The following is a 22,059-nucleotide window of genomic DNA, read 5'->3' on the forward strand; positions in this document are numbered from 1 at the left end:
AGTTGTTAAAGGGTCTTAGCTGTTATTGTGAATAAGTGAAGGGTATTTTTGGTACTCTTGGGTAGAATAAGGCGGCAAGTCTCCTTTAAGTGGGGCTGAGTTGTTAGGGGTTGAGATATTCTGTTTTTTGTATTTTCAAAGTGAGTGTAAACTCTTTGGGAGAGAACCAGACCTCTCAAAAGTCTGGAATATTCCATTTTCTGTTTTGATTACAATAAACAACCGACAATTGCTATCAGTTTACATCACACATATCCCACCCTCCCAGACCCCACCTCCGTTCGGGATATACTAGGCTCATTTGGTTTGGTTTGGTTTACTCCCTGTGTGTTTAACTTTGACAACAATTCTTTATTTGTTCCATAATTTTGTCTCCCCTTTTCACCCCACAAATTTTGCTTTCCTATCGGTTAATTATTGTGTATTCCCCAAGAAGTACACCATATGAAGACACCAAAAGCTAAATTGTGAAGAAAAAAAGTTACAGTAGAGAAGCCTCTAGGCTCCCTGTCGTGATTTAGTAAGCACCACATACATAGAGCTAAGTATATAGCAAAGAAACTCAACCTCACCTGCCAACTCGGTACAAAAAATGGAACCCCAAGCTTAACTCCTGCACTTCTGGCAACCAAAATGTGGCTGATTTCATGTACACCCAAAGCAAGTGCAGTTACAAGGGCTCCAGAAAGACCATCCTTCAATAAATCGGGAGTGTCAAAAATGGATCTGGGAAATTACAATGTGGATTATTGTTAACTGGGTGGTTATATCCAGGTTCTCAGAAGGAAGAAACAAAGGGAAGGAACAAAAGTTACATCATAAAAATGATTCAATATATTATGGTGTGGCACAAATAAATGCAGTTTGCAAAACTTTTGTGGCACGTTTTCCTTATCTAAGATCACTTTGCCTCATGCTTTTGTTCATTAACTAGGCACATTGTAATTGGAAGCTATCTGGAAAACAGAAAAGGAATGGGATCTGCTCTCCAGATGAGATAGCAAAGAAGAATACAAGAAAAAGCTCCATTTGATTATATAAATATTCCCACATGGAAGTCATCATTTTAAGGCATTACTTGGCAATATTTACGTTAATTAATCTATCAACAATGAAATGCATGTCTAAAAAACTCAACATTGACTATAGATGATCAAAAAGACTTTGCACTAAATGCTAAGTTACCATGATAGCTTCAGTTCAAGGGACATTAACATCATCTTTGTATATATAGATCTAAACATCAGAGTATTAGAACGCTGGGATTGATTTACGTACAACAAGTTGGACTGCAATGCTGGCACATTACGTAGTAGTAATGTGAATATTGAAACTAATCCAAAAGATCCAGCAGCAAACCATTCGGGGACAGCTGTAAAGGAAAAAAATGAGGATTTAGATTCAACTCCAGCAATTTCTAGAAGAGGATCTTCCTTCTAATTTGACAACATAATACCAGTTGTTTCAGGTTGTAAAGTCTTTCTGGGAACCACAACTGCCACAGGTTTATCATCCTCAGGATTGATTAGAAGAAAAAGCTTATATTGATCCCCGAAAGTCTCCTTCACAAAGAGTATGCTCAAAATAAATGAGTAGAATGCACACAGTTAACCTTTATCATGGTGAAAAGAGATCATATGTGGGTAAACTAACCTGTAGCCTTTTTTCTATCTTTCTATAACACACTGCAGCCTGTCCTCGCAGGTTCCCTTTGAACAGTACTCCACCCTGTAACAGACAGAAGCATCAGATAAAAGACTCGTTTTCTAATGACAGAGACATGATGAATGAGATGGAACTAGTTCAGAGTCACCAACAAAAAGGGTGGTTAAAAGAATTTCTCGGAAAAAAGAGCATCCAACCGTGCCCATAAGGGAAATCAACTTTGGGGGAACAGAAAACATATTGACTGGTCAGTGATAGAGTCCCACATCGGCTAGTCATGGACCAATTCACATGTATATACGTTAGGCCTAGCTTCTCAATAAGAACCGTTTTTTGTATACTTCCTCCTACAAAACTCCAATCATCTTTATTTTCATAACATTTTATAAGTATTATTATATTCCTTTTCTTTTTTAAATTGTGTTTAAAAAAACTATTTTCCCTGATTTCTTGGAACCCAGGACCAAAGTATGAAGCATCTCATTACCTTGTTTAATATTGATTTGCTTCTATGCTTTTGTTATTTTTTCTGCTTATTTATTTGTTTTTAGTTGCTAACCAATGGATATAGTAAACCCCTATTTCAAATTACATGATTTACAGTAGTTCATCTTCTCATTTCCAAACAAAAGTTGGAACTGTGTTGACAACCTAATTCTTAACTACCGAACAAGTTTACAATAAACACGTTTTTCTTATATAGTTTTGTATGTCTTTTTTATAATGTTCTAGTTCTTGTTTCTGTTCTTAAATCTTAATATTTACATTTGAGAATTAAGTAAGGCGTTGTATCCTTTTAGTTGACTAATTAGTTTAACTTTTAACAGTTATGGATACGTATCTAACAAAGTGAAAAACAGCTATAGATTAGGCAGACAAGACTTAGACGATCTTCATGCAGATCCTAGATTGTGGATTGGGATTTTTATATATTTGAATTTTGTTTATGAATTTGTATAATAACATTAATAGGACCAGCCGGACCCAAATTTTGGTTCCACCACTGCGGGTCTCCCCTCTCTCTACAAAGGCTCTTTTACAAAGAGAATAGGGGATAGCATACCACATATTCTAACATGGTATCGGAGCCGGCATCTAACAAGTTCCACATCGGCTACCTACTTTTTTGCTTCTCTAAATGGATACTATTTTTAATAAGATATTTCCAAACTTGTAATTAGTCGAAAACATTGAAACTCTTGTGATACCAATTTAAATGCTTCCTAATAATAAAAGACGGTCATGTATTCAATCACCTCATAGGGCTCCTGGCTAGTCACAAAGAAAGTGTCAAATCCAAACACTTGGTCTTTCAGGATGTCGACTGTTTCCTTCGGGATCATGATTAAGTCATCAAGCTGCTGTGGCTGTTAAGAACCATTGGAAGTTAAAAGAGAGAAACAACGCCATATGCTTAAAAAGTGGAAAGGACATTATATGAAATATTCACCTTCACACCTGGCAGGGGTGATCCACTCGTAACCGGTATATTATCAGCATCCTGTTTTAAAACAAAATAGTATAAGAGATCAAAATATGCAAAACTTCAGAGCTTGTATTTTTCTTGTATAATGGTTTTGCAGCGATTCTCCAGACACAAAGTCAAACACATTTTGGTATCTGCTATAATGTTTCTTCAGATGAATCTCAAAACTCATGATGGGCCTTGGATGATGACCAAGTAAGAAGTAAGCAGGATAAGCCTTCAGGAAACTCAATTTTGCGCAAAGGCTTGTCACCAATTTGTCAAAAGCTGTGTGAATTGCATTAAGGCACGCATGTGTGTTTCAGACTGCTTCAATAAGAATATAGGATACTGTGGGCACGTTGTTAGAACATGCAACTCTGAACTCACAATAGCTACATGCATAGCAAGATGACCAGAACACTGAACTTCATTAATTATCTAGCTATGCTTTTGCCACATTCAATACACATGATTTATTCACCAAGCAAGTTGCCAATCCAGGCCTCTTGCAAGACACTATAAACCCTATAATGGCTGCAGTTTCATCAATGTCTGAGTTGTAAAACAAAACCATGGCAAACACAAGCTGCAAGTAAAATTCAGAATGCTTCAGAAGGGAAGTACCTCTGAGAGTCCTTTGCCCTTAGATTCAGCATCATCACTGTTTAATAACTTGTTGAGTGTCTCCAATTGACCAAGCTGACTCTTATCCTAACAAGTAATAACAACACATGGCAAATTAATATCTCACATACTGACTAAATTACTAGATTAAGAATGCTTAGTGTTAGAATATAGAATTAAGTTATCTAGATTTAATCATGCTTATCCATTAATTCCACGAGAGTCCATTAAGTTAACTCTATGTTTAAGGTTCTCCCCACAAATATTATGTTCTAATAGACCTTCCCCACCCATTATTTGATCTTTTTATGGATCTTCTTATCTTATTAAGTAGCTAAATGAAGTATCATTAATTGAGAAATGACAATAAGTGATTTTTTTATCTTATATGTTTGACATCTTACTGGCCTATCTGTTGTGGTACATAATGAGTGTTCTCCCTCAGTAAAAATACAATGTTCTCATTGAATTCCATGAATTAACACTCTGAAAAGGGAAATACCTCAATGCCTTCTTTGGCTTTAGCATCAGCACCATCTTTGTTTAGTAACTTGTTAAGCATCTCCAACTGAGTAGGTTGGCCTTTATCCTAACAAGAACAATTTTCGATCAGCACAAAATACCAATTACATATTTACTTTTCGGACACGTGAACTGGAAATACCTCACTGAGTCCTTCGGCCTTGGTACCATCCAGAAATTTGTTGAGTGCTTCCAACTGACTAAGTTGGCCCTTATCCTAACAAGAAAGCTTACAAGTTACTTCTAAAATCAAGAATCTAACGCCCATTTCTGAAAATTGATTATAGCTATCAAGGTGGTTACTTTTCCTTTATCAATGACCGGACCACTTGGATTTGTTGATTCTGCAATTTCAACATCTTCATGCACTTCCCTTTCCTAGACAATATGTTAGAAAAATCCAAGCTTGTAACTAGATATAATTTGAATGAACAAAATTGCATTTGAATAATCAACCCAAAACTCATATTTTGGTAAATGTGGTTTTATGGCTTTGACAATTGATTGCTGCAGTTTTATGGCTTTAATTATTGGGCCACTGTGATTCTAGTATTCAACCACGCGGTGGCAATGTTCAGATCTTCTTAACAATGTTGTCATCATTGTTAGAACCCATTCAATTATGAACAAAAAAACGATGATTACCGCACTATTCGTGCCTAATGCTAAGCTTTTAGGCTTACTAAGAAGAAGCTAAACCTGTAATTTGGTCAATATAGTCTGTTTATAATGGTTTCATCTGTTATCTTGCTTCTTTAAATTTTGTTTTACAATCCGGAGTTATTCAAGAAACCACCTCCAAACATTACATTTGCCGTGTATTAATGGGTTTGTTTGGTTTGCTTTTATACTAAACCATTCAAAAATAAAACTAGAAATCAATTTGTTAAAGCCTTTTAACCACAATAACCAAAATAAGGGTTCGGCATATCGGGAGACACCACATAAGTAAACACAAAAAGGCAAAAGATGCATCACTTTATCATTATCGTCGCCTCCTCCAGTCTCCGTTTCACTCGCTCTGCATTTTATCACTCGGTTGCCTCTAACCACTAACCTAAATTTGGATCATAACATTATACTTGGAACAAAATTCAAACTATAAATTCAGAAATCGGTACACAAAAACAACCCACCGGACCTCACCTCAGATGGCCTCAGACGATCTCTAAGGAAATTAAGAACAGTGTACGATTAATATAAACGAATTTTACCCGGAAACGCATTTCAGAGGATAACTATTCCGCCGACGGCCATGATTGATAGAAGAAGAAATGAAGGGTTGGAATCGGAGGTCAGAACACGAACTGCAGTGCGATAAAGGAATAAAGTTGCCGCGAAAAGACGCCGACGTAGTCATAGTCGCTGAAAAACTCATGTTAAAAAGCAGGCGTCATGAGGGTTTAAGAAGAGATGGAAGTGAAACCGTGGAGGGTTTTGGGTGTATGGGTTGTTAAAGGCGGAGAGGGAAAGGAAATCCTGAGATATTTCAAAATCTTATCTTCAAAAAACGAAGGAAAGAAGTTGAAATGGAATCTGGAGTATTGTTGTTTACCCGCCATAACTATTCCCGCAAGGATGGAATGGAACCCATTGTTTCTTTCGATGCAAAGCAAACCTTATCTTATTGGGCTTCAGCCCGTCGGACTTTCTTACTTTAAGTTCAAGATCCGAATAACTGGGCTCTCTTTTACCATTTTTGGAAATTTTAGAACCTCTTGTATGTATAACACTATAATGTATGTATCTAATAGATTTTTTCAAAATAAAACTTTAAATGGAGAAAATAAGAAATTATTAAATTTTACAATCATTTTTTATTATTTATACTGATAAAATTAAATTTATTATTATTTTCATTGAAAGTTTTTTAAATATTAAATATTTTAATAACATAATTAATGTCAAAATTTCTAAAATATGAATTGGATATACTTTTTTTTTCTAAATAAAGAAAAGAATTACTGAAATCTTTCATAAAGTAACAAAATTTCTTTTGCCCTCTATTTTCATTTACTCCGTTTGGCATTGGTTGGTTGAAGGCTGGGAATAACCAAATAGAGTTCCTAGAGAAATGTCCAAAAAATTTATAGAAAAATTCCCTACTCTCTTTAATCTTAATTTTGAACACAGTTTTAAATTTTTTTTAATACGCTTGTCCATAGTAAATTGAAAGATTATGTTTAAAATACAAAACAAATTATTAAACCCAACACCACCTTTTTCACGTAATTAGAAACAAACACCATCACTGACGACTCACGGCCTCCGTCTGCATGGAGTCACCGACAACAATTTACCTTGAGAATTACGGTTTTGAACTAACGGATTGATTTTATTTTTCTTTCAAGTGACAATCGAGGACTCTAATGCTTCACAATACAAAAACCCTCTTTTACTGGGTTTATTCTCTTTCCATGTGAACACTGTTATTTGCAGTGACACAACTACATCATTATAAAAAGTAAACACCATTTAGAGTGTAAAAAACAATACACACAGGCACTCTCAACGATGCTCTTTAGAAACAAACAAGCAAAGCTATAGAATATGTTTTTTCTAACAACAAAACAAACATATTATTGAGTACTAACTAGGCCAGGAAAAATAGGAATATAATGAGAAAGAATATCAAAATAGCAAATATTTTGATTAATAGCCACCTGTTTGATGATATACGGTTTAAATGTTTCAAAAGAGCTCCACGAGCACCTTCAACATTCGACATAGTTTCTTCCATATTGTCATCAATCCTGATACATCATTCATCATCATTTGTCAATTCACCTTTTAAAATTTGCAATCTTCACTTTGGACATAGTTTATGGAAAATGTCCATTTAATTCCCATCCCAAGAATCTTACGAAAGTAATGGAGGGATTTTGCAAGCCTCTCAAAATTCGCAGAGCTAAACCCACTTGGGTTTTTGAAAGTCACAGGAGCTAACACTTGTTGACGTTTAACAACTTCGGTTTGCAGCTGGGCCTAACCCAATTAATTGGTGGTTTCAGCTATATCAGGTTATTGTCTGCTTGGGTTGGTCGGGTTTCTGGGTGGCTCTAACAGTTGATAAATAACTATGCGCAAGTTTCCAGAAAAAAAAAATGTTGAGATTTTCATGGCATGGAGGGAGTTCATTCTAAAAAGTAAACTATGGATAGGATGAACCAACCTGATAGCCAACTCCCCCTGGTGAGCAACCATTGTAGCCAAATTTGTGAAAATCCCACTCAGTTCTGTAATTGTAGACTCAACACTCTGTAGAGCAACTGCACGATTTTGAGAATAGTTCTCTTGTTGCGGAACCACCTGCTGCTGCTGCAACATGGACGCTTCCATATGCTGGGAAGGAGTAGTATCAGCAGCTAACCTTCGTCTGCATTGATAGAATATAATACATGTTATCTACAAACAGAAAAATAAACGAACAGGTCTATAAAAAGACACACATATGTGTTCATGTCTCGCACACCACAGTATCATACATAAACTCATGCATTTAGACATTTGCAATTTTTGTTTCTTACAGATCCGTTTGTAACATTTGACTCGGCACATAGTTTAAGGAAAGTGTGGACTCAAATCAATACCATCAATTTTTGTGCATTGATCATAATGGGCAAATAGGCAGTTTTCACTTGGACACTGTCCAGAAAAAGGAAATGTTGCCATTTTTGTAGGATGGAGGGAGTATTTGGACACGATATTTTCTAATATACATATTGGTTAACAACATTACGAATGGAATGTGGGTCTCTTTTCCCTAAGCAAAGCCACGGTTCAACTTCCATCGCTTCCTCCTCTACCAAATCCAACTATAAAGGTATGGGCTTCCTATGTTTATCTCACTTCTAGGAAGGATAACTAAAATGAAATTAACATTAAGATATGCAGAAACTATTTTATGTTTAATGATTTATGCTGTTCAGTTTCTTGAGAAGTCAAAAGATTAAGATTGTATATCCTAATTAAGAATCAGATCACCCTTATTTTAGTTGATTACAGAAGTTTGCGTCCACAAGTAGCTTGTGGGACACTATAGCTAATAATAAATTTAGCCACGGACTACACATTTCGTACAACAAGAAGTTTATTAGGATTTCTAGTGCTAATAATAGACAATAGAAATGAGTAAAGAATAAGGTCAGACGAAATAAAGGGGAAGGCACAAAGTCATAATTATAAAAAAGCTCAAACAAAAGACCAGACAATATAAAAAATAAATATACATATATATATATATATATATATATATATATATACCTTAGTTGGTTGCCCACTTGAACTCCACTTCCTGAAGATCTGAGAATGACAAAGCTCATTAAGGCAAATAAAAGGAGAATCACTCTTTTGTAAAATGATATATCAGGTACAAGACAAAAAAAAGGTAGACACCTAGTATCAATGACATTTATATGCTGAATGAATGCTCTTTTTTGCATGCATAACATGAGGTTACTTGAATGTTGAATCCTTTGTTAGTGAATAACACCACCCTTATATTGACTTTGTAAGCATGTCAAAATTTCTAATGTTCCTTGGAAAGATTGCGTCAGCACAAGCAAAAAGACAATAAAGCTAAGAGCAACAATGAACTGAGTGACAACCCTACGAATAGACACATGATCAAACCAGGTTAACTGTAGGAGTTTGGTTGTAGTATTATGCTAGAAGTATTAGATCTTCACTGACCAATTAAGTTTAAGTATCATCATCAAAGTTGTCATATCATTATCTACGTACAAACTACTTTGACACGTACATGACTGTTCCGCCCTCAAAAATGACATTAAAAACACCTTTAAAATCATATTAAGTGCTAGTCAACCGCTAGCAATATGTCTATACAAACTACTTCCGCACACATATATAAATGTTCTCCCCTCCAAAACAACACTAAAACGCATTAAACATTATACTAAGTACTACTACACTGCAACAGAATGATACATCTATTTCTCAACACGGCCAATGTTTGTAAAACCCTATGTAATATTATCATGTGGAGGGATATTGCCTCCATTTTCTCCTACTTCAATTAGTTTATATTAATATGCCATTAACAACCATACAAATCCAAATAAAATCATCAGACTCACTCAGATGGTTGATTTGCAGATGATCTAGATGGGCTCGACCAAGGAGGTGGCTCCATCACATTCTCTGTTTGCTGCCTTAACGGGTTCCCTCTTGATATATTTGTAGAGAAGATTTGTCTCCTATTTTCATGAGCCTTGATGTTCTGCCGTAAGCACAAGGATGAAATGACAGAAGTGTGAGGGAGATGAGGCCTGATTGCTGCAGTTGTAACCACAAAAGAGGAGAATAAAGAAACAAAGTACACCATGAATACAAACCTCACTCCTTGCTGTTAATACATCCTGAAACTTCTTTGTAGCTCCCATGAGCTTGTTCTTCAAATCATCACAAACAGCAGTAGAATGGACAACTCTGTCTTCTGAATAATCACCATCAGCAATTTCCATGTTCTGAAGAGTTTGCAAATCAGAAACAGCTACATTTAGGGCTGTTATATCATTTTTTATCAAGGCCGTCAATTCTTGAATCTCCTTCAAGGGATCATCAAAGATCGATGACTTTTTACCCACTGCATGTCCACCCAATAAAGATGTTAAGAAATGTACGTTGGCCAAGCTTTTGGAACTCTAGTCATTAGTATAGCAACATTAAACCAAAAAAACTGCAATTCAATAGATAATCCTCACAAGGCTAGCAAGATTTTTCATGATTTAGAACGGAACATCTTCCAATAATATTTTTGAGCGTGCTGGCATATGATGCAAACAAGTTGAATGATCACATCAGAAACCAACAATATTTGATGAATAGTAGGTGAAAGTGTTGAAACTATAGTCAAGCTAAACGTGCAGTACGTTATGACGGACATGCTACCGGTCTGACTCCTCAGCTCTAGACTAAAGAATTGCTACCTGATCCTCCATGATCAATCAATTGGCAACACAAATGGAAGGCTTAATAATGATATATGGTAATAGAATCATTCCAACCCATAACTGATCTTTCAATGTTATTTCCTATCCGTGGAAATATGGCACGTTATCTAATCCTCTCCTATCAACAACAATAATAAATCCCATGTACCAATAGCCAGATAAACGAGAATCAAACCGAAGTGGTTGGGACTCCAAGGGATAAAGAACTAAGAAGCTGTTTTAGTCACATTGAAGCTCACATCAATAGAGAATAAAGAATTTCTCACCCTTTAACTGTGATCTCATAACTAATTATCTAACCCGTTGTGGTGATGCATTGCATGGGTGGCTTATACATTATAAACTTCACCAGGACATAAACAGGCATAATCTGATGGTCTTGGATCACTGTCAATTTTTACCAACCTTTGCAGAGCATAGACAGGCATAATCTAATTGCCTCTAGATAACATCACAACTTACCGCCTCTCAGACGATTCTATTTTATGACGTAGTATTACCATCACCAGAAAATAAGCAAGTATAATCTGATGGCCTCTGAATCTATGTCATTATTTGCCAACTCTCAAAAGATCCTACTGAGAAGTTGCAGAAACCAATTGAAACATCTAAGTGCTCCTTGAGCAACATATATGGGTCGGCGCTACATATCGGCATCTAACTATTTGGTCATCCTTACAAATTCAAATAAGAAAGGATTGCTGGTACTGCACCATAATGTATCCCGCTAGTTCGCTAAAAAGGTATGATCACTTGTTATTAATTGAATAAAGATCTATATGCACATAGAAACAAAGATTTTAATCCACACGAGAATAGTTCAAAAGAGAGGGCAAGTAATAAAAAATTGGATTGAATCATGGAAAATGATAAATAGAATCTCAAACCCTACGTTTAACAAAAGGAGATGCGTAAAGTCACCAATGCTTACGATTGGCGAGTCTGGCAATTTTCTTGGAGGTTTCATGGATGCCTAATCCAATACGAGAAGCCTTCTTGTTGAATTCAGATCGATATGAAGAAGGAGTTAGCGGTAGTTTAGAAGACGTAGATGGATCGTTGTGCTGATATGTTCGATCTGGATTGGCAGCAGATATTCGCCCAAATTTCTTCAATGTGTCGGATAGAGATCGAAACTCCGATGTCCGATCCCGGTAGGTGGAGGCTCCGGCAGACACCATTGTTGGTTGCGGGCGATTTGCATAACCCTGAATAAATGGAGCAAATATCTGTCGTTGGTCACTTTACATTTCCACTCTCGCGTCATATTGAAGTCTACATATTTTATACAAGGATTTTTCTAACATCCCCTCTTGCAAGTTAAATTGTAATAAAAAATTATGGATATTGTTATTTTTATTTCAATGTCTAGCATTGAAAAATTGAAAAAGTACGTATTAATCTTGACGTATATCTAATATCAATGTTAGTGATTCTTTTGAGAGACAATCTCGAATCGAATMGAATCAAACAAGTGTCGTATGTGTAATATCAACAAGGTGTTTCGAACCAAACTTAATCCAATCCGCATGGTTTGGGTTAAGTTATACTTTTAAAATGTTTTGAGCGGGTTAAGAATTTTAAACCGTGATCATTAAGTTCGGTTGTTTAAAATTGACCAATCTAACGATTGTACACCACTAACTCAAAGCCAAGGGACCAAATGGTCTTTATCCTAGCGGTATCATAGTCTTTGGCCTCCTAAAATGTCAGAGGTTCAAACCTCACCATAAGAGAAAATGGTGTGTGAGTTTATTTGTTACATTTGTTGTATATAAATATTATATACTTATAAAAAAACTCAAAGCCAAGGGACATTCACTCGATTATTAAATCTCTCAAGCTTACATTAATATTTGTTACTTCAATTTCTATGAATTTGTATTATTATTCCATTCCAATTTCCAGTTTTTTATTAAAAAATAATGTCACATGATTTATCCAGCTCTGAAGCTAATGGTTTTCAATCCAGGTCTTTAGTTCCCAAATATATCACCAAAGTAGTAACCAACCATAACCAAAAAGCCTTGGCATCACATCGTTACAATTTGGCAATTTTGTTAAATGGGAAAAGACACGTGCAATATAAAAATTGCAACACACGCCTTATGACGGAACACTAAAAACCATATTTGAAAAGGTTTTTCATAAAAAGCTTAGATTCGATGCAAATACAAATGGGTCCAATCGGAGTAACGTGGACTTGTATAGATAAGATGATGCAAGCAAAGTTGTGATCCAATTTGATAACCTGCAAATTACAAAATGGATCCAACAAACAATAGCTCCAACCAAAATATAGATAAATAGGTCAATCTGCCTCTAAACATGACTGCATTTAGATTATGAAAAAATGGCCCAAATAGAAATGCAATATTTTTTTTTTGAACTCGCCATGTTGTATTGCTCTACCCCATAATGTTCTCATATTTGTGTATGGATTGATCTATCAACATGGACCACGATAAAAATGCGTTTGAACAATTTGATTACCCACAACTGAGGGGGGAAAATGTATAAAACGCTAAATAAATATGATCGATTTTTATATCAGATGGATAAAACTGATTTGCCCATTTTAAACTAACTCGAAAGTTGAAAGCAGAACTACATATAACCAATCGAACCAATTAACGAAGGCTTCCATCTTTCATCTAAAATATGTTGTTACATCAAATGGTACAAAATAACAGGCTAAGCTTCAGGTTCCATACGGATGCTAACGCACGATGGTTTGACTAAACTATTAATGGCTGCTACAAACGTTAAAATGAGTGACAAATATAACATACATAATTAGCTACGTCTTAATATCGTACTAAATGAGTGGTAAACTAGTAAAAAGTAAGAAAATAAAAGGTTATAGTGTCACCAGAACCAGGTAGCACGGCTGTCGACAGCCTTCACAGTGGTCGGTATCAACGGCATCCTACCAAATTCAGATACAAACCTATTGATACATTCAGTCCTTTTGTTGCTATGGCCTCCCAGACTGCTAATTCCAGTGGATCCAATCTCGTAAATCTTGCCTATGTTACAGCAAACAATATAGTTACCATTAGAAAATATCGTACTATTTAGAAACAACCGACACACTCGCAGAAATACAGAAATAAGAGGAAGGAAAAAAAGACCACGTGAAATTGGCATAGCGAAAGAAAAGATTGGCAGAGGAGTATCATGAAACCATGCTAAGAGTATTTGATTATTAGTCATAGAGTCTCACTAAACTACATGCCAAAAGAAATTATGGACGGAAGAAGCATCAAGTTGGTATAAATAAACTTTCACAGAAGAAGAATCATTTTCTGTACACGATTGGTATTTTGTCGGGACTTGACGGAAGGGTGAGAGTGAGGTAGGTGGGTGAAAGAATTAAGCAGTCTTTAAGGTTTTAATTTGTGACAAGTAGCTTAGTAATTTAACAATCTTGTCCCATCTTTAAAAATATTATTTCATCTAATTTGGTGTTTGTCCCACTAACTCCTGTCTTGTCCCGGTCTTAATATAGGCCCAAACGTGGGATAACAAGTTTTTGTCCAATTATATTCCGTAAAGTGTGGTGGTAATCCCATGAAAGCCAATAGTTCAAATTCCCATTGCAGGTTCACAATTAAAAGAACATGGGATTGACTTTTTGTAGCACCGCACTTGACTTTTAACTGCGAACAAAAGATCATTCTTGTGGGGGAAAAAGATGCATTACACTATGCAAAAATATGCGATTTTGGAAGAAAAAAAGGTCAAAGTACTGTGGTTCTATTCCATTTCCAACTCTGCACATTCCTACAGCCTATCATGTTTTTCTTGATATTTTTTAAAGAATGATGGTTAGTTCGTAAAAAAAATACAATCGTTAAGAAAAAGTCGTTCACGGTATGAAATGCAAGTTGTTATTAGGTTTAATTACCTTTTGCCCATATAGGAGGGGCACCTGTGGCATTAGCAACCAGGAACGACATTGCAATATCCTCACAATTCCTGTTGGATTCATTGGAAATGGGTGAAGTGTTCAAAATTGCAAAAGGTGGGTATTAAATCACAAGGAACAATCTAAAAGTATACCTGTTCCTCTTCACGTATTCCTTGAGTGATGCAGGCATTTCATTAGTGTACAAACGTAGATATTTTCTATGGAAAAAGGATGCCTTTGAGAGTATCATACTATATGTACCCGTCCACCAAACAGGCCACCATCCACCATATACATAGGAATCTTTGTTTTCTTTCTACAAAAGGAAAATAGATGTATATATCAGATAGGATTTCTACTTCTAGTACATAAGTAGGAGCTACCCAACTCTGGAGAAAGAACAACAAAAATTCTTGTGATTTGCATATATATATATATATATATATATATATATTCTATTTTCTAGCAGCCTAGTCCTATTTTCCGTTCGCGTCTACACATGAGGCTTGTTAGTGTTGATATGTCTAGAGTTCTTCTAACTTAAAACAGGGGGAGACCTATGTGGTTCGCTAGGTATAGTGTTTTGTAGTGTAAAAATTTGTTATTGTAGTACATCTTAATTTTTTGTTAAGGAAATACACACCCTGGTCAGAAATCCTGGATCATTACTCAAATACATGTGGTCGTGATTGAGTCTGGATCCCTACAACAATTGGGGTTAAAGCTCCCACCAAAGCAAAGGGAGTCCTTATAGAATTATATCTCTGTTGGACGATATAAATGCTCCATCTGCTTTTGGATTAATTATGCAAAATGTTCTTCCTTAGTAATGAAACTTATTGCTGCTGCTTGTGGATGTAACCCTATTGGTTGAACCAAGGAATATCTGTGTTCTGAGTTTGTATGATTGTTCGTCTTCACTTGGTTTACTCGCAACAATGCCTCTTATATTTATAATCTTAACCAATGAGAGAAATATGTATAGATTCCGGCAGCAAAAACTAAGCACAAACAGACATTTGTCATAAAAGCTGAAGAAGGTGAAAGGACTATATCAATGTTATATTCCAGCGCTGGTCTAATATGTACACACTTATATCATAGACATGCAACTTTACAGATTGCGACTCAACATCTTAACATGTCATCATGTTTGGACTTGGTGCAGACAAGTGGACATATTAGACTTGTATGGAAAATATTGTCGACCAAACAAAGTACGTTCAATATTTGGTAGTATGCCATGACAATTTGGCAATTGATGTAGTCAAGGAAGTTAAACATTAAACCAAGATAGAACAGTTGTGTTGATTGAAAAGAACGTCTTAACAACTTGTCAGTTCCAATGAAACATTTTTTGTAGAAGTTAACTTGAACAAGCGATCCAACTCCATTCACCAACTAAAAGGAGAACTTATATATACATGCACGTCCCATGGGTCTTTGACTTAAAATTGATTAAATTATCCAACATTTAACAAAACATAACAGGCAGCATAGACCACAACATGTAAAAATCTGAATGACATAATAAAGACGTACCAATTGATCGATTAAATGGACGCGAGGTACAAATCCCACCATTGTATCTGGTGCACTTTCCCAGACACTGAAGGCAAACTCTACTGATGAGCAAGGAAATATAATATCGTCATCAATAGAAAAAACAGCATCTGTCCTGGGATTCTTGATTTCTTTGAATCTATTGTTGAGACTATCTTCCTCATTTATGTCAAATGCTAACTCGATTTTTCTACCAGCTCCAACATTTGCCTTTATAACATGATTCAGAAATTTCAAAAGAGGATCTGAAGGAGGATCAGGCTCACTCCATACTATGTGAATCGAGTCTAGTCCAGGACAGCGTGTATAGTGAGATATGGATTGCTTGAGAAGATCATACCTTTTCCATGTGTTAATTAACAATGTATACCCTTGCCTGTAAAGAAATTAAGTAAACGTGCATAAGAACGGTTTGAAACTTGTAACTGACATTGTAGCAAGGATAATGCAGTACCATGTGCGTTCAATGAAACAAAACTCCTAGTAATATCAGTGATAGTTCTTATGCTAAAGGGCTTACAAGGTTTACAAGGTTCTCATGCTCTCCTAATTAAGATATTATGTATACAAGTGCCTGCACATTTCAGATTAATAATTCATGGCTTCCTAACGATCTAAACATAGTTTCTTCTTCGCTAATGAAATGTGAAGGGTGTTACAAAGATCAACAGCTGCAGGAAAACTATAGCAATCTTCGGACAAAAAACAAGTTTCACTTACTTAAAATGAACAATGATCCCCCGGATACCTGAAGTTGAATATAAAGTGTCGTACACATTAATCAAGTGGAGAGTGTAGATTGAAGCTTTAGTACTGTGGATGTATAACAATTTAAAAGAGAACTATCATGGACCCACTGTTGTATGCTTGTATGCATATGAATAATCTAGGAAAATTTATCGTCAACACAAAATGGGCCAGTGACAGCAATATATTTTCTAAAGGTTTACAAGTTCAAAGGCAAATGAAATGGAAAATAGAAGCTAAAAGTCGAAAAAAATTAAGAATTAATCCCAGAAAAGAAGCCTTCTTTCTTGTTGTTTGGGCAATAACAGTACTCTTGTTAAGTTCTGCAGTCTAAATCCATGAATAAGTTTATCTACGTTCTCTAAATGAACTAACCAAGCATAACTGAAACTACTAATTCAGTTCATCCAACAATTAGAGAAAAGCTTTTTCTCTTTCATTCTTATTGTCATATTTGCTATTGGCCAGTGGTGAACATAACAAAGGACTGCAGACAGCATAAGTAGGATAGAGCTTATAACACAGGAGGCATCAGACACAGCAATACTAATGAGGTTGTGGTCAATGCATCTATATATTCAGCAATGAGTTTCTGAAATTTGAGATCTGGCTAGTATTCAAGGGCATAAAACAGAGGCAATATGGGTAGTTGGTCAAATTTGAGTACCAGAAGTAGCTAAAGGTCATAACAGTGATAAGTTAACAAAGGGATAAGTTAATGGTACAACATATACTCAAGTAAACGACAGAGAATTAACAAAAACCACAGAAAGTTAGAGTAATTGACTATTCAACTCACCGAAAATTCACAGACAAATATCTGTATATAGGGAGAGTATGACAGTTTTATATCACTGGAATAGTGATTAATTTTCAAATTTACCATTTGAGAAACAAAACTGTAGAGCAACCGATGCAGATCAGAAGATAATAATTCTTATATATTTAATATTAAATACTTAATTAACCTCGATGTTCGATCACGAGGAGGAATGCTTTGATGCTCCCAACCTAAAAATGACGGCGTTCGGCTTGCCAGTACGATCAACGTCAGAAGAAAGCAACTAAAAAGTAACAACTTGATCTTGACTGAGCCAACGGCCCAAATCGCCGGTTGCGGGAACCTCTGTCCCGTCCGACGGCTAATTAAGTTCGTCCTTGCAACCATCACCACAGAGGAGAGAACTTAGTAGCCGATCCGAACCCCGATGAATTACTGTTACTCACTGCAAATTCGTATATTTTCCGTTACCGCTGTGTTCTTCAACCTCCTCACATATACTACGTCAAAATACAATATGCATCCTCGTGGCCAATAATTTGGTTTACGGAAAACGGTGGATGGGCGGAGGAGGTGATGATTCCGTCGAAGGAGCTCTGTCAGTATTCTGTTTTCAGTTACGGACAGATAAAGAGGGCTATAAAGAGAAATGAAAGTTTTGTTCCGGTGGTGTTCAGGTACAACTTAGTCAAGGGTTTGACTTAGTTTTTGAACCGTTGGATTGATCAACTTCTAGGATCCAAGTTTGACTTAGTCAACGACATTTCTTCTTTTAAAACTCAAACCTCATGTGAAGCCGTTTCAACTTTCAAGTTCTCTATCATATCTTCTGATGAGGAGTAAAAACATGGGTCTATGATTGGTTTGAGTTTGGTTTCAAATGTCAAAAGTATCAGGAGGTCTCAGGTTTAAATTTAAGTAGAAATAAAAATCTTCTTGTGGCCACGGAGGTTCAAATGCAGTGACTCCGGGCTATCTGCAAAGCAGGTGGTTGTCCTAGGATTAGTCGGCTCACATAACAGGTTAGATACCCAGGTTAATAAAAAAAGGACACTGAAGTCTATACTTAACAAAAAAAACCCAAAAGTTAGGTTTTAACCCAAGGCTACAACATATGATCTTGCCTCGCGATTGCGTTATGAGCACTATAGCATGGCACAATTGCACCAACTGTACCAAGTCCCCCTCTTATGGCGCGATCCAACCCACGATTGTGCTATGAGCACTCTAGCATGACATAATCGCATAGCGAGACCCCTCTTCTGGTACGATCTTGCCTCGCTATCCTCCATCTGTCATTATAGCAACCCACCCTTTAGCACCAAAAAACACCTTCTTGAGTTAAGCTTCAATTTGGGTCTTGGAGTCACATTAAAATACAACAATCCTTCCTTGATACCAAGTCACAAGCTAACCTACGCACCACAAACATGAAGATGAGATAGACAACACAAACGATTCATGTGCTAACAAGCTTCGGTATGGCAATCACCCGTCAACAAGCAAATCCTAAACAGAAGTGACATATCTCCAATCACAAACCACAATCTTGATCATAAACTCGACTCAACCTCATACGAACCTACACATCAATCTAACCACATTGCTGCCTTGCGACACTAACACTTGAGCAAATGAATAAGCTTCAATCAATGCTCGAACTTCGTCGAACACAATACCTTTGTAAACGTATCTGTCGCATTCTCATTTGTGTGTATCTTCAAAAGTGAAATTTTCTTGTCTTCGTGCATAGCCACAAGAAAGGACTCCGGAACATGTATATGTTTTGTCTTCCATGCTACATCTCGAAAGAAATAACTAGTGTTGGATCATGTATTAGACAAACTAGTATGGGAACCGCGCGTTGCGCGGTAGTATGGGTACTTTGATTAATGATCTGAAGATTGTTTATATAAATATATATATTAGTTGTTAATAAAATCATCAACAAATAGTATTCAAATAATTCGAAAAAGTTAAATAAAATACAATTAGTGAAATTGTAATACACACACACACACACATATATATAGGGGCAGGTTCAAATGCGAACCATCCAATTCTAAAAAACCGTGTAAACCAATTTCGACCAATAAGAAAATTCTATTTTTTTAATTAAATTTAATTGATAAGGTTATTTATGTCATTTTACACAATTTTTTGATAATTAAGGAGGTTAGTAATACATTTTATTTAAGGCAATTTAATAGAAGAAAATATGAAAAATGGTAACGTTTCAAACTTTTATTATAATATATTATTAAAATCTTTATTTTTAATTATTTGCAATGCAATGAATCTGTTGGATATCTTGTTCATGTAAAAAAATTAATAAAATAGTTAATGAAATAGATTCATGTAAAAAAATTAATAAAATAGATTCATGAAATAGATTCATAGCTAATGAAATATTGCATAATCGACTTTGTTCGTCATGAAATTAATCTGCTGTAAGAATTTGAAGGTGAAAAAGTTTCATTGCAAAATAGTTAATGAAATAGATTCATGAAAATTAAACGTTTTCATTTTCTTAACAATTCGAGATTAATGCACTACTTTCATTGAGATCCATGTTGCATTGTATCTGAAGTTGATACGTTCAGTTGTTAGAATAGTCATAAAACGGGTGCATAATGGGTTTTGTTCTTTTTGAAATATACGTATCATGAAATGGGTGCATAATGGAATAGATTCATGTAAAATAGTTAAAAAAATAGTTAATGAAATATATTCATGTGAAATAGGTAATRAAATAGATTCATGTAAAAAAGTTAATAAAGTAATTCGAGATTAATGCACTACTTTCATTGTGATCCATGATGCATTGTATCTGAAGTTGATCCGTTCAGTTGTTAGAATGATCATGAAACGGGTGCATAATGGGTTTTGTTCTTTTTGAAATATACGTATCATGAAATGGGTGCATAATGGAATATATTAATGTAAAATAGTTAATAAAATAGTTAATGAAATAGTTTCATGTAAAATATGTAATGAAATATATTCATGTAAAAAACTTAATAAAATAGATAATGAAATAGATTCATAGCTAATGAAATAATTCATAATGGATTTTGTTCGTTATGAAATTAATCTGCATGTAAGAATTTGAAGGTGAAAAGGTTTCATTGGAAAATAGTTAATGAAATAGATTCATGATAATGAAACGTTTTCATTTTYTAAATAATTCGAGATTAATGCACTACTTTCATTGTGATCCATGTTGCATTTTCTAAACGTTTTCATTTTCTAAATAATCCGTTCAGTTGTTAGAATGGTCATGAAACGGGTGCATAATGGGTTTTGTTCTTTTTGAAATATATGTATCATGAATTAATATAACATACCTCCATTATTGCCGACCATTTTTCTTGAATATTCTGATGATCGATGATTTTGGAAACACTATATTCGATGGGGAAGAAAGGATACATTCGCCTGATTTGGGGGAATGTAAGCGATGAAGACGGGATTCAATCGGAAAGATTACGATTAGGAGCTTACCAATTGTTAATTATTGTTTACCATTCTACCCTTATTGATGAAATAAACTGGATTTTTATTTTTTATTTTTTTAATTTCCATAAATAAAGCCTACAAATCTTGACCATTGATCAAGAAAATGGATGGTTGAGATTGGTTTACACGGTTTACACAAATGGAGAGGGTTTTCATTTGAACGCTCCTATATATATATATATATATATATATATAAAGATATAATAATATAATATAATTAATTTTGCACTATAATTTCTACCATTTGGTTTCTTTGGGTTCCAACCATGGTTATAGATTTCAAAGAGGGTCATCAAAAGAAAGACAACCCTATGAGGCAAACCCTTTGGTTTCTTTGGTTTCCAACCATGGTTATAGATTTCAAAGAGGGTCATCAAAAGAAAGACAACCCTATGAGGCAAGCCCCATTATTTGACACAAAGGCATTGATGCGTTATGATCATAAGTGTGCACACAGTGAGCACAAAAACCCCAAAGTGGCGGTGCAAGTGCACGCCGACACTCTGATCGCTTCAAGTAATAAAATGGTATAGTACCAAGATCGTTTCCACAGGGACTGGACTTACTGAGAATCTGAGATTTTCATGAACTTCTTGAACATGTTTCGGGTTGAGAAAATATTTGAGTTTTGATTGGTGCAAAGCGTTAAAATATGAAATAAACTTTTAATATTAAAAGATGGGTATGGATGTAAGCTTCCCTTAAGAACATTGTTGGAACAGTTTGGTCAGGAACTCATGGGACTTCTATAAGAACTTCGATCTCTCGAAAGTGAACTCTTATATACTGTGCCCACAGAGTGCCCACAAAGCGTCCAGTTTTATCAACCTTAAGCTTGCCGAATCAGCTAATAGATAAAAAGATATCTGGTTCCACTAGCCTGAAGATTTATACTCACAACTCATTGTCGTATAAACTCGACTAATATCTGAACATTAACTAAAAACATGCAAAACTCGCATCTCTGCGTGATTATCAAAGACTCTCTCAAATCTTTGTGCATCATCTAAGCCGTATTTCAGATCCGTCCATCTCTGGATCAAGGATCTAATATTAACACTTCAAAGTGATCAGCTGTGTGTCCACAATCACTGATCAATTCTTTAATATCTTCATAATCATGATGGCAGATCTGGAATATGACATTAAGAACATTAAGATCCTTGAGAGAAAAAGTCAACCCTCTCAATTCAGTCAAACCTCTATTATTAATCTGAATATTACAATTAGCTCCCTTCTACTAATTACAAAGATTAAACCATATTTATATGGTCAACCTAAC

At 35.3% G+C, this 22,059-nt stretch overlaps 3 protein-coding genes across 4 annotated transcripts in view; all 3 read right to left on the reverse strand.

The window, feature by feature from the left end:
* LOC112524413 (probable zinc metalloprotease EGY2, chloroplastic) overlaps positions 1-5,837 on the reverse strand; it is an 11,194-nt gene extending 5,357 nt beyond the window's left edge. Inside the window, exons 1-12 of one of the 2 annotated variants that reach the window (XM_025134205.1) lie at positions 5,494-5,837; positions 5,258-5,336; positions 4,583-4,657; positions 4,422-4,496; positions 4,260-4,346; positions 3,758-3,844; positions 3,116-3,166; positions 2,922-3,032; positions 1,654-1,728; positions 1,457-1,562; positions 1,279-1,372; positions 573-726 (exon numbers count right to left, since the gene is read on the reverse strand). In XM_025134205.1, coding sequence (XP_024989973.1) covers positions 573-726; positions 1,279-1,372; positions 1,457-1,562; positions 1,654-1,728; positions 2,922-3,032; positions 3,116-3,166; positions 3,758-3,844; positions 4,260-4,346; positions 4,422-4,496; positions 4,583-4,657; positions 5,258-5,336; positions 5,494-5,657 — 1,158 coding nt within the window. In that variant the 5' untranslated portion in view covers positions 5,658-5,837. The remainder of the gene's footprint in view (positions 1-572; positions 727-1,278; positions 1,373-1,456; positions 1,563-1,653; positions 1,729-2,921; positions 3,033-3,115; positions 3,167-3,757; positions 3,845-4,259; positions 4,347-4,421; positions 4,497-4,582; positions 4,658-5,257; positions 5,337-5,493) is intronic. The other variant, XM_025134206.1, reaches the window with a different exon arrangement.
* A 942-nt stretch (positions 5,838-6,779) lies between these two features.
* Positions 6,780-11,539, reverse strand: LOC112525781 (syntaxin-31). Its single transcript, XM_025136048.1, has 6 exons — positions 11,186-11,539; positions 9,637-9,887; positions 9,379-9,521; positions 8,543-8,581; positions 7,452-7,655; positions 6,780-7,032 (listed from the first exon to the last, which is right to left on the reverse strand). Exons 1-6 carry the CDS (start codon positions 11,433-11,435, stop codon positions 6,873-6,875), a joined length of 1,047 nt encoding a protein of 348 aa, XP_024991816.1. The 5' UTR covers positions 11,436-11,539; the 3' UTR covers positions 6,780-6,872.
* Positions 11,540-12,868: 1,329 nt separating this feature from the next.
* On the reverse strand, positions 12,869-17,876 carry LOC112525518 (glycosyltransferase family 64 protein C4-like). Its single transcript, XM_025135681.1, has 5 exons — positions 17,446-17,876; positions 15,710-16,106; positions 14,320-14,483; positions 14,165-14,235; positions 12,869-13,283 (listed from the first exon to the last, which is right to left on the reverse strand). Exons 1-5 carry the CDS (start codon positions 17,643-17,645, stop codon positions 13,123-13,125), a joined length of 993 nt encoding a protein of 330 aa, XP_024991449.1. The 5' UTR covers positions 17,646-17,876; the 3' UTR covers positions 12,869-13,122.
* Positions 17,877-22,059: the final 4,183 nt, after the last annotated feature.

This window comes from Cynara cardunculus (genome assembly GCF_001531365.2).
Source record: "Cynara cardunculus var. scolymus isolate 2C chromosome LG 13, CcrdV1, whole genome shotgun sequence".
Taxonomy (NCBI): domain Eukaryota; kingdom Viridiplantae; phylum Streptophyta; class Magnoliopsida; order Asterales; family Asteraceae; genus Cynara; species Cynara cardunculus.

What these genes read in the sequence shown, in the direction of transcription:
- LOC112525781 (XM_025136048.1), bottom strand. Translation starts at nt 11,435, where the DNA reads ATGGTGTCTGCCGGAGCCTCCACCTACCGGGATCGGACATCGGAGTTT. An exon ending in CAAGTGGGCAACCAACTAAG is followed by an intron (nt 7,656 to 8,542) that starts GTATATATATAT and finishes CTATCAATGCAG; the next exon opens with ACGAAGGTTAGCTGCTGATA. An exon ending in CAGGGGGAGTTGGCTATCAG is followed by an intron (nt 7,033 to 7,451) that starts GTTGGTTCATCC and finishes ATGATGTATCAG; the next exon opens with GATTGATGACAATATGGAAG.
- LOC112525518 (XM_025135681.1), bottom strand. Translation starts at nt 17,645, where the DNA reads ATGGTTGCAAGGACGAACTTAATTAGCCGTCGGACGGGACAGAGGTTC. An exon ending in CCTCGTGATCGAACATCGAG is followed by an intron (nt 16,107 to 17,445) that starts GTTAATTAAGTA and finishes ATTTCTTTACAG; the next exon opens with GCAAGGGTATACATTGTTAA. An exon ending in TCCATTTAATCGATCAATTG is followed by an intron (nt 14,484 to 15,709) that starts GTACGTCTTTAT and finishes TTCCTTTTGTAG; the next exon opens with AAAGAAAACAAAGATTCCTA.